The sequence below is a fragment of the Abrus precatorius genome, unplaced genomic scaffold (genome assembly GCF_003935025.1).
Source record: "Abrus precatorius isolate BTA unplaced genomic scaffold, Abrus_2018 Scaffold11, whole genome shotgun sequence".
Lineage (NCBI taxonomy): Eukaryota > Viridiplantae > Streptophyta > Magnoliopsida > Fabales > Fabaceae > Abrus > Abrus precatorius.
Window position 1 is genome coordinate 27,023,431 of NW_020874303.1, and position 12,997 is coordinate 27,036,427.

The 12,997-nt window shown below is 28.5% G+C and overlaps 1 protein-coding gene across 1 annotated transcript; it reads left to right on the forward strand.

The window, feature by feature from the left end:
* Positions 1-1,583: 1,583 nt before the first annotated feature.
* LOC113856317 (alpha carbonic anhydrase 7-like) lies at positions 1,584-4,472 on the forward strand. The gene is made up of 7 exons (XM_027488092.1): positions 1,584-1,735; positions 1,970-2,187; positions 2,399-2,505; positions 2,891-2,993; positions 3,105-3,272; positions 3,383-3,436; positions 4,323-4,472. Exons 1-7 carry the CDS (start codon positions 1,633-1,635, stop codon positions 4,410-4,412), a joined length of 843 nt encoding a protein of 280 aa, XP_027343893.1. The 5' UTR covers positions 1,584-1,632; the 3' UTR covers positions 4,413-4,472.
* Positions 4,473-12,997: the final 8,525 nt, after the last annotated feature.

Here is a 12,997-nt window from a genome sequence, read left to right on the forward strand (position 1 = left end):
TCAACATTTACGAATCCGAAAAGTTCTTTTTCAAACCTTCATTCGTCACAATTTACAAAACCAAAACTTTCTTCTTCTAAAAGTATACAAATAAAAAAAAAGAGAGGGAAACATATCTATTTTATTAGTTTTAAATATGTTGAGTGTATAAAAAATTGCAAAAAGAATATACTATATTATAGTTTCAATACAAAAATTGTTTTAAATTTTTTAACTAATATGTTAATTGATAAATATTTTTCATCGTTTTTACATAAGCAAAATATCTGTGGGAGTATAATAGATTCTCTAACCTATGCATACTAAGAAATACAAATCCTAATAGAGTTGTTTAATACAATCATTCAGCAAAATAGACATGATAAGTATATCTATAATTTTTAGCAATAAACAATACCAAGTCCTGTCTTTAGTTAAGTCCAACACACCTATATTATCGAAGTTTCGTTCTTAAATAATATCACATTGCCATAGAACCACAACCTGAAAGAAAAATTGCATTATGTTAATTCCAATCGTTATTAAGTGCACGCGTGTTTAATTTTAAGTTGAATTCATACGTAAACACAAAAAGCTTTATTTTATAGCATTAGCCAAGCGTACAATTTGATAATTGATCTGATTCTAAACACACAATAAACAGCCTTTGTCGCCTATGGATAAAGAATAGGCCGGAATCAATGAATATCCTTGCACAAAATCTTTAAGAACTTAGACTTCATTAATAGGATTGTCATTCACTAAAATAGAGCATGCCCTATAAAGATGTCTATTCTCATTAAAAATAATATATTTCCTCATTTCTTTGCTAAATCAATCACCTAATTAATAATTTGTCCCATCCAAAATTTGTCTATTCTCTAATGTAACGTATGACGAGAATTGATGGCATACAACATATTAATATAGAAAATAGTAAGAGTATTGATACCTCAATTTAATATACTACAAGTACATACTTTAAAAACTCGAATAAAAAAATCAAAAAAATAAAAAATAAAACATAAAAACTGCAAAAATAAATTCTTAATATTAGATTGGATCAAATTTCAATCCAAATTTAAAAACCAATTTTATCATTTTATTTTATATGAGTAACATTAAACAAATAAAAATAAGCAATAAAAATAGGATTGTATTTAATGGTATGTTTCCATATGGTTTAACGAAATTGATTGTTAATTTAATCCCATGCAAACAGCTAAATAAGAAACTTTTCACTATTAGATGAATTAAATTCTAACGAAATCGGTTAAAATTTCAACATGATTTGGTAATTGTTGAATGAGATAAAACAATAAGGACCGCAACATCTTGAAAATCAACAAGCATACAAGTCATTCACTAAAATATTGCGTTTACTATCATTCTAGAATATAAAAACATTACTCCTTATGTGATGGTAGTGTGGAATGGAAAAGTTACCGAAAGTATTGTCAATGTGGTCAAATTAATAGCTGTTCCAATTTCAAAGCTTCGGCCTACCTCCTCAATTTTGGTTTCATATTTGGGCAACCTACCCAGTGAAAAGCTTATAAATATAGCTATTATCTTAGTAGCCAGCACTAAACCCACCACCAACATCTAGCAAATCAGTATCTTATAGTTCGCTGAAGTTTACACGAAATACATATGGCAATTAAAATGGAGAAGCTTGCTACCATGGTTTTGATTTGCAGTTTCTTTACAGCACTAATTGGTTTCCTCTCCTTACCAGTGATGTCTCAAGAAGTTGGTTAGGATCTATTTGCTTCATCATGACTTTGTTCTTAATTTGAATGACATGCTTATCAGAAATTTGAATGACTACACATGTTGTTTATGCATTCAATATAAAGTTTCTTTTTATGAATTATTCTGTCAAACATCATCTTTAACTTAAAAGTTCTTGCATTTACCATTTTCTTTGCTTAATTTACATGAGCCACATATTAATTAAATATTTAATTGTCTTTTGTTGCAAGTACAGAAGATGAGAGTGAGTTTAATTACGATGAAAAGAGCGAAAAAGGACCATCTCGTTGGGGGGATATACACCCCGAATGGAGTTTATGCAAAAATGGATCCATGCAGTCACCAATTGATCTATTGAACGAGAGGGTTGAAATAGTATCACGTCTAGGGAGGCTTCAGATGAACTACCAGCCCTCCAATGCCACTATTAAGAATAGGGGCCACGATATCAAGGTTAATAAATAAATTAACAAATTCAATAATCTAGTCTGTTTAATTTGTTTATTTTTATAATTTTTTAAGAAAATTTTAAAAAATGATTATTTCTTTAATAATAATATTTTAAAAAAGTGATTATGTATTATTGTAATCACCACCTCCCAACGTTATTTTCTTTCTCGATCTGCTGCGTCTCCCTAATAATAATTTTGATGCGTGAATTCAGCTGGAATGGGTTGCTGGCGCAGGCTATCTTCAAATTAATGAAACTAAGTACGTGCTCAAACAATGTCATTGGCATTCTCCCTCTGAACACACTATAGATGGCAAAAGGTAATACATGTATTTAAAAAAAAATACAAATAATGTTAAGATACTGCATGTGATTTCTATCCACATTTACAAAAGTATAAAGTTATTATTAATACACCTTCTACGTAATCTTCAATGTTTTCCAGCATAATTTTCAAATAAATTTTTATTTTTAATAAAAAATTTAAGAGTAGTATTGGTTAGAAAGAACAATATATAAAATATTTTTTAATTAACCTGTACCCTGTAGACGGGTTAAAAAAACCCAATTAAAAAAACAAGATGAGTTTTTTTTCTCTCTATTTCATAAACATAAAGCAGCCACAATCGCTGGAAGATGCACCTTTAATTGCACCACTATACCTGTACGTAAAAAAAAATTGTTGAAGATTCAATCACACTGCAGGCTTGATCTAGAGTTACACATGGTGCACGAAACTCCATCAGGACAAACTGCTGTGATTGGAATACTGTACAAGATTGGAAGACCAGATTACTTCTTGTCATCGGTAAATTAATTTTCTTTGTTTTTGTCCCTGACTCTGTATAAATTGACTAAGTGTGTGAGGATTGATATATATAATAAAAATGTTGGACTTGAACATTTTTTTTTTTTCTAGTTAACGGATCATTTAATGGCCATTTCTGATACCACGGAAGCAGAAAGAGTGGTGGGTGTAGTTGACCCTAGGCAAATCCAAATTCTCTACAAGCAATATTACAGGTATCTTGGATCGTTGACTATTCCTCCTTGCACCGAGAATGTTACTTGGACCATCGTTAGGGAGGTACATTTGTTTTAGGTTGTTCAACAATATTAGCTTTTTTTTCTTTAACTACTTTTTTAAAATATTTTTATGATCATACTGTGTTGAAACTTGTTTATTATATTTATCAGATACGATCCGTTTCAAATGAGCAAGTCAGGTTGCTTCGAGTTGCTGTTCATGATGTAAGTTAATATGAATTTTTTCAAATATCTCACATAAGCAAGGGATAGAAATGTAAACCATGCATCTTGAGACCCTCTTTGTGAGTTGCTAGGATCTTAATTAATAAGCCGGGAATAATTGTTAAGAGACTCCATAACTTTGTAATCTTTACATCACATATTAATAAAAAAGAAAATTACATTATCACCATATCTTAGATTGACTAATGGCTCTCCTTATATATTATAATTCCCAATTTTAATTCTTTACCTAATGTTTCTTTTATAAAAACGAAAAATGTGTTTATAAATATTAAAGATTAGTTATTTATTTAAAAAATATATAAATACTTTTTAATATTTAAAATATTAAAAAATTACAATTATTAATTCAAAAAAAATATATAATACTCTTTAAATTTACGTGCCGTAACAAACACTAAATAATTTTTTTCATATTTTCATAAATAAAGAGATTGTTTTATATTTTTTACATGTATAATAATTATATATTAATATTAATTTTATATTAATAAATAATGAAATTGATGATTTATTTAAAAAATATATAAATACTTTTTAAATTTTAAAATTAAAACTATATTAATTAATTTTTTATATATATATAAAGGAAATATCTTTTTATATCAATATAAGTTTAAAAAATTTTATATAGTTTTTTATTTAATTTAAATTTAACGATCAATAAAATAATAAATTATAACTCGTTAATTTAAATTAAATAAAAGACGTGAATTGATTGTAAAATTTTTTACACACCTATATATAATATATGAAATATGAAAAAGTAGATTGAGATTGAGTATAAGAGTTAAACTCTCACGCGAGGACTCCATATATATAATATCTTTCGAATGTTTCCGTTTTAAACTTGACACCTTTGCAAGAATCAGACACTAATGCAAGACCACTCCAACCGATAAACAATCGCTTGCTGCAACTCTATGGGCCAAAATATCTTAAAGATAAGCATTGAAGTTCAGAGCATTTGCCGGTGTAAATCGAACTGACCAAAAGGATGATGATTTTGTAATTTGTCGGAAATGGATATTGTTAATCTCGATCGGTTATGCGTACGTACATTTTTATATGCTTGGAGTTTTTATCCAATAACATTGTTTTAATAAAAGCTACCAAACCTATCTATTCCCAGTATATACTGTACCGTATCCTTTTTTGTCTTATACTAACTCTCTGTGATGGGTAATTATAACGTATTATTTACATAAATTGTGTGTCACTACTGTATAAACCATTATTCATATAAACATACATAATTTACAATGCCATAACTTACATAGATTGTGCCACCAGAAAAGGTACAACTTATAAACATCACTTATAATAACAAAATTATACAGATTTTAAAAGTATTAAACAATGAAGTAATTATTTGTTTTAACATCTTACTTTATTTGAATTAAACAATAAAAAATAATCTAATAGGTTTAAAATTTACTGTTCAGTAAGTAGTGTCCAACTTGTAAAAAAAATTTTGTAGAAGAAAAAATTAGTATAAAAATAAATAAAATTTCTCTTATAAGTTAAAAACTTTCAATTTATAAAGAAGTTAAATATAGAGTTTTTTAAAATTTCTAAAAAAAAGGAAATATAAATTATTTCTAATAGAAGCTGAATATCTGCCTCTAGTACAAATAAAAATACAATTAGAAAAAGAAGAAATAAAAATTAGTCCTTATAAAAAAATTAATAAGAATACTGAATCAGTAGATAAAAAAGATATAAATAAATTACATCAACAACTAAATTATTCTAATACAATAATAAACATAATGACTAATCAATTAACTAGAATAGAAAACAATAAAGAAAACAAACCTAGTACTAGTAATATAAAAAACATAACATCGATCCCTTAATTTTCTTTATTAAAAGGATAATTTATATTGTTCTTAATACAAGATTTTATCATATTTTTGAAATCAAAACATAACATCGATCCTCGTTACTTTGGTATCAGAGCCTAAACGGGTTTTGATTTTAGAGGGGGAGAGAGATTATAATGTCATTTTATATATATGATTATCATCATTTTTTTATCATATTTTTGAAATCAGAACATAACATCGATCCTCATTACTTTGGTATTAGAGCCTAAACGAGTTCTAATTTCAGAGGAAAGAGAGATTATAATGCCATTTTACATTTATGATTTTGGAGACTTAGATTTTTATTATCCTGTTGATATAAGAAGAAAATTAAGGGAAACTAGAAAACTTTTAAATCAAACTCAAAATAGTATTCAAAAGAAACTTCTTATTTTAGATATTAAAAAAAATAAGGAAGATTTAAAAGTTTTGGCAAGAGCTTGAATTTTTATATGCATATCATTTATCCTGTAATCATCTTTTTGCCATATCTTGAGTTAATTATAATTTGTTTAAAATAAGTTTGTCATTAAGAATCTAAATGGGTAACAATGAGAACTGTTTGTACGTTGGTAAGCCTGGAAGGTGTTCCCGGTAGTAAGTCCTGAGTGTGGGCAGTAAAACCGTTGGTAAGCCTTAGTGTTCCCATAGCCTTTAGGATTTAATATGGCAAATTTATTAAGAATAATGAGTAATATAGCTTTAGGTAGAAACAGAGATATAATTACAAGAGTAATGAGAGCGGAAAATGAAAATTCTTCCTCTTCACCAATAACCTCTTCTTCTTCAAGCACACCACAACAGATCACCATAGATGATTTAAAAAATCTTTACATGATTGGTCAATACCCATAATTAAAGAAATAAATCCTTTAAAAAAAATTAGAAATGTTTGGAAGACCACCACAGGAAAAATAATAGAAGTTGAATATTTGCCTCTAGAACAAATAAAAATACAATTAGAAAAAGAAGAAATAGAAGCTAGTCCTTATAAAAAAATTAATGAGAATAGTGAATCAGTAGATAAAAAAGATATAAATAAATTACATCAACAACTAAATTATTTTAATACAATAATAAACATAATGACTAATCAATTAACTAGAATAGAAAACAATAAAGAAAACAAACCTAGTACTAGTGATATCAAAAATCCATGGTACTTAGATAAACCAATATACCCTATTACTACATTATTAGCCCAAGCTATGAAAGAACTAGGAAAGAAATCTGGAATTGAATTAGACTTAGAAGAAATTAAAATAAAAATAGCAAAATTAAGCTTAGACAAACCTACAATAAATATATTAGAAATTAATAAAATTTATGATCATCCCAAAATAAAACATTATTATAATAGACCTACTCTACCCGATGTTGCCTTAGAAAATAGGCCGCACTTTGTACAAAATTCCTATGGAGGTAATAACATCGTTGAATGGAACATCGATGGTGCCTCTGAACAACAAATTTTTGATATTACACAACAAATGGCTATGGCAGCTACTGCTTACAAGATGAAAAATACTTCTGATAGAGTAACCACAGCTCAGAGGATGGTGGGACAATTATGTAAGTCTTGCAGACAGAGAATTTATATTAGGACATGTTAAACAAGAAAACAATGAACAAGATACTGTAGTAACACTTATATATACAATATTATTACATTTTACAGGAGATCCTATAATATTTAGAGAAAGAATAAGAGAACAATTACATAAACTCAGATGTCCAACTATGTCTGACTATCAATGGTATAAAGACATGTTTATGTCAAAATTAATGATGTTAGAAGATGCTAATGAACCATACTGGAGAGAAAGATTTATTTGTTCTCTTTCTTCCTTATTTGCAGCAAAAGTTGTAGAACACATTAAGAGTAGATTAGGAGAAAATATAGACTATAGAACATTAACAATAGGACAATTACATAATTTTGTCATAGATACAGGAATAAAAATATGTGGGGACATAAAATTACAAAATCAAATTAGGAAACAAGAAATCATAGGAAAAGCAGAGCTAGGGAGTTTTTGAATGCAATATGGGATAGGACCAATAAAAGCCCCTAGTAGACAAATTAAGAAAACACGTAAAAAAATACAAAAACAGAATACTCCTAATAATTATCAAAAGAAACCATATATGAAAAACACTTATAAAAAGCCATACAAAAAGAATATTACTAAACCGCAACAAAATATCAATAATAATCAATTTAAAGGAAATTGTTGGAAGTGTGAAAAATTTTGACACCATGCTGACAAATGCAACGTTGGAAAGAAAATCAACTATCTTGAAAGTGAAGAACTTAAACAAATCCTTTATTTAGTTTTAATAAACTCTGAACCAGAACCAGAATCTTTAGATAAAAAATTAGAGGATGAAAAAACACAAGAAAATGAAATTTATCAATTAGATAATACCTCAGAAGAATCTGAAGAAGAACAAGATTTTTGTTTAGGACCAGGATTATGTAATTGTGATGATTGTAAAATTTCACAACTCAATACCATAACCAGAGACCAAACCTAATCCTTAATAATAATAATAGAAGATCTTGAAGAAGGACCTTTGAAAACAGAGTTTATTAAAAAACTTAATGAATTTGTTACCAGAGAAGAACTAAAAGAAGTAGTAATTAAACCTATAGAAATGACAGAAGTTTTTAATAGGTTTAAAACTCCAAGTCAGCAAACAACAATAAAAGACTTACAAAAAGAAATAGTAAATCTAAAAACAGAAATAAGAGAACTAAAAGAACATAAAAAAGATCTAGAAATTAGAATATTATCTCTAGAAGGGAAAGAAATCCTAAAATTACAAGAAAATCAACCTAGTATATCAGAAGAAAAAGAACAGCTAGATATATTTAATTTAGAAATATTAACATTAATAACTTCACACAAATGGTGGTGTGAAATTACCCTAATAGTAGAACAAGAAAAATTTAATTTAATAGCACTACTAGATTCAGGAGCAGATGTAAATTGCATGCAAGAAGGAATAATTCCTACAAAATATTATGAAAAAATCATAGAACAATTATCTGCTACAGGAGGAAATAAGCTTAATATAAATTATAAACTGTCAAAAGAAAAAATTTGTAAAAATAAAATATATTTTACTACATCATTTATATTAGTAAAAAATATAGGAAACAAAATAATATTAGGAACCTCATTCTTAACATTATTATATCCTTGTGAAATTAACAATACAGGAATTATTAGTAAAGTAATACTAGATAGGGAAATAAAATTTGAATTCTTACAACCACCAAAAGGTAAGGAGTTAAACTTAGTACAAGAAGCCTCAATAACTAAACTAAATTTAATAAAAAGAAAAACCAGACAAATCAATTTTATAAATAAAGAAATAGAATATAAATAATTGAAGAACAACTAGAAAGTGAAAAAATTAAAAAGATCATACAAGACTTTGAAAAAAGAATTATTAAAGAAATTTGTAATCTAAATCCTATAGCTTTTCACTATAGAAAAAAATATGAAATAGAATTACCATATAAGAAGGATTTGATGAAACAAAATTTTTCACAAAAGCCAAACCAATACAAATGAATAAGGAACAGTTAGAATTCTGTAAACAAGAATTATAAGAATATTTAGAAAAAGGACTAATAAGACCTTCGAAATCTCCATGGAGTTGTACTGGATTTTATGTTAATAAAGCTTCAGAACAAGAAAGAAGTGCACCTAGATTGGTAATAAATTATAAGCCTTTTAATAGAGTATTAAAATGGATAAGATATCCAATACCAAATAAACAAGATTTTATCAAAAGATTTATTAATGCTAATATGTTTTCAAAATTCGACATGAAATCAGGATATTACCAAATATCAGTAAAAGAACAAGATAGATATAAAACAACTTTTGTAGTCCCTTTCGGGCATTTTGAATAGAATGTTATGCCCCAAGGATTAAAAAATGCCCTAAGTGAGTTTCAAGAGATTATGAACAATATTTTTTATCCATATATGAATTTTTCTATAGTTTATTTAGATGGTGTATTAATCTTCTCAAAGGGAATTAACCAACACATACAACATTTAAACAAATTTATAGAGTTAATCAAACAAAATGGATTATGCGTATCAGCTAAAAAAATAAAAATATTTCAAGACAGAGTTAGATTTTTAGGCTTTAATATTTATCAAGGTACAATAACACCAATACAAAGGTATATAGAATATGCAGACAAATTTTTAGACAAATTAAAAGATAAAACTTAGCTACAAAGATTTTTATGATGTCTAAATTATGTAGCAGATTTTTTGCCAAATATTAGAACAATATGTACTCCTTTATACAAGCGTCTTAGAAAACATCCCTAGCCTTGGGATGAGGAAATGACTAAAACAGTCCAACAGGTAAAAGTTTTAGTTAAAAGTCTTTCTTGTCTAGGAATACCAGATCCTTCAACCTATCTGATAGTGGAAACTGATGCTTTAGATTTAGGATATGGAGGAATTCTAAAGCAAAGATTACCAGAATCCACAATAGAACAAGTTATAAGATATTATTCAGGAATATGTCATCCTGCACAACAAAAATATTCTACTGTCAAAAAAGAAATTTTGAACATTGTTTTATGCATACAAAAATTTCAAGATGATTTATTTAACAAAAAGTTTTTAGTAAGGGCTGACTGTAAAGCAGCTTCTTCTGTTTTACAAAAGGATGTTCAAAACTTAGTTTCAAAACATATTTTTGCTAGATAACAAACATTATTATCTAATTTTGATTTTGAAATACATCATATAAAAGGGGAAAAGAATTTTTTACCAGATTATTTAACAAGAGAATTTTTATAGAAAAAATGTTAAAAATGACCAGTGCCGATTATGTCCTACCAAAAAAGAGTGAACTAGAAATTCCAAAGACACCTACCAGATATAAAGGGAAAAAGCCAATGACCAGTCTACAAGTATTACAGACTACAATAAAGCCAACTCAACCAATCTCACAAAACAAATATACAGTTTTGGCCAAACCAAGTCAAACATTACAAAATCAATCATCTGCATCAACCTAAACAAGAAAATTACCTCAATGGGCCGAACAAATCTACCAAAGACCTATTGAAAAAACCGACCAAATCCCAGAATATTATGAAAAGCCTTATGGATTACCACTTATGGAAATCGAACCAGAATGGTTCAAATTGAATCGTACAGAGATAGCCAAAAGAGTGTTTCCACCAAATTGCCATGTAATTCCATCCTCTTCTGAACAAAAAGGAGAATTTTATGAATTGATTCTCATTGATTCAAAATTAATAGAATTAACTCATAAGAAAAATGAAAAATAAGAAATAATTTTTTCAAAATTCAAAGTTTGCCAAATAATTACCCCAAAAGAATGGGGACAACATCTATATTATTATTGTAGATTTACCATAGAATATCAGCCCATACAATACAATTATTTTGATTACATAAAAGTATGGGAGAAGTTTTTATTTCTTAGACTAGATACCTATTTTTGGTTCATTTGGTTCTGGAAGGGAATTTCTTTACATTTTCTAAAATGGTTTTCTGCCTGGTTCCATAATTTTGGACCAGTCAAGGAAATTCTACCAGAAAAAGCACAAAAAGCCTTTGATTACTTTTCACAAAAAACCAATTTCCAAGATCCTTATAAATTCATTACATTTATTGCCTCCTAAGGCATTTCTTGGATCATGATGTGACAGTATGATTCTGCTAAATTAGAGTATGATTCATCTGTCCAACTATTAATTCAAACAATAAAAGTAAAGTGGTGGGTTAATTTTGATCTTAGCCTACTAGAAAGTACAAAATTAAATCAGTGGTTACAAAATAATGTTCAACGTCCAAAACTTAGTGAAGAAGTTTTGAAAGAGAAGCAAAGTCAAGAGTTCCTTCAACAAAAAGCAATATTTCTAGCTAGTTTGAGTACAGCTGTAAGTAAAGAAGAGTTCAAGAAATTATTGAATTCATATCTCTAGAAGTTGCCAGTATATCTTCTGATAAAGACAATAAAAGAAGTCTTAGTCCAGCAGGAGATGATGACTACTGTCAGGCTTGTGATTTATCATTGAGTGATCTATAATATTTTATACTTGTTCAATGTTAATTGAAGGATTATTTGGTACTGGAATAGATTTAGATGGAGTTTGAAATTATATATATATAAAAAAAAGTGAACAGTACCGTATGAACAGTGCCGAATGAACAGTAAAACCGTCTATGAACAGTGCAAACCGCATACAAACAGTAAAAATTGCGTATGTACAGTGACTGCTGACGTCATCAGTGACATCATCATGACGTCATGGTTGACGTCACATACGCGTACAGTGCGTGCACAGTATTTTTCGACGTGAATAATGCCTTGAACAGTGTTTCCGGCGTGAACAGTAAGACGATGAACAGTGTTTCCAGCGATGAACAGTAAATATTGCGGTGAACAGTAAATTTCAAAAAATTTCTATAAAAAGGGGCTTCACACGAAATTTTCATTTCTTCATTCCTCTCCAAGGTTCTCAAAGGTTTTAAGGCCGTATACTATCATTTTTTCTCATATTAAACCTTCCTAAACTTAGATTTCTTGCTAGATCTGAGATTCTACGTCTATTCTGAGGAATTTGAAGTAAGTTTCTTTAAGATTGAAGCTAGATTTACCGTTCGTTTCTCTTCTTCTTCTCTTTCTCATAGAAGTTCATGGTGTTCTTAGGAGAAACTCCGTTCTAAAGCCAAATCTTCGGTGAATCTTACTATAAAACAAGTAATATTCAGTAGATCTAGTGTGAATCATTATTTTGAGGTAAAGGGAGCTTACTTTAGCCTATAATCTATGTTTTGGACGGTTGATGTATTATTACAAGAAGTTTTGATATGAATTTTGTTAGATCTTTTGAATAAAAATTATTTTCTAAGCTGTAACTGTTGTTAATTGATTTAAAATGCTGAGATTTTGGCTGATCTATTATAAACTTGACTTAGCTGAGCTGTTACAATAATTTTGGCGGTGTGCATCATGCTGAAAAATATGTTTTGCATCGTTATAGAGCCAAGTTACATGTTTAGGTGGGTAGACATGTAACGATAAGTTCATGCTGAGCTGTTGTGCTGTGCTGTCTGGATCCAGATACCAGAATGGGTCACTCCCGAACCGGCTCGGTTCCTTCTGAATTACTTAGGCTGTGAAACCAGTTGGAAATCGTTTTCATGTTGTGCATTAGATGGGCTGAAAATGCATGGGGCTATTGCTGTGAGAAATATTTTGCTCTACATATATGATTTTATTTTATTTTTGTAAGCTCACCCTTGCATTTCTTTCTATGTCGTTGTGTGAGTGTGTACTGCGATGATTGTACGGTGGTACGTGAGCAGATGTAGCAGGTGTTGCATTTACTTCACAGGCTGAGGGGCCAGTGAAAAAATGTTAGAAGCTGGGGTCGAGTAATATTGCATCAAAATCCTTTTTCCCTTATATTTTAAGACCTCATGTAGAGGGAGCTATATAGTATAATTTTGGGTATTTTGAATATTATGAACTAAATGTAATATTATGTTATTCTGTTAGATATTTGTTGTAAGAAACTTTATTTTATTTTGAATGAGAAGAGAATTTCATACTTATATTCTCTATTATTTATTTATCTTAAATAAGTATGTGAT

What these genes read in the sequence shown, in the direction of transcription:
- LOC113856317 (XM_027488092.1), top strand. Translation starts at nt 1,633, where the DNA reads ATGGCAATTAAAATGGAGAAGCTTGCTACCATGGTTTTGATTTGCAGT. An exon ending in ATAGGGGCCACGATATCAAG is followed by an intron (nt 2,188 to 2,398) that starts GTTAATAAATAA and finishes GCGTGAATTCAG; the next exon opens with CTGGAATGGGTTGCTGGCGC. An exon ending in CTTGGACCATCGTTAGGGAG is followed by an intron (nt 3,273 to 3,382) that starts GTACATTTGTTT and finishes TATATTTATCAG; the next exon opens with ATACGATCCGTTTCAAATGA.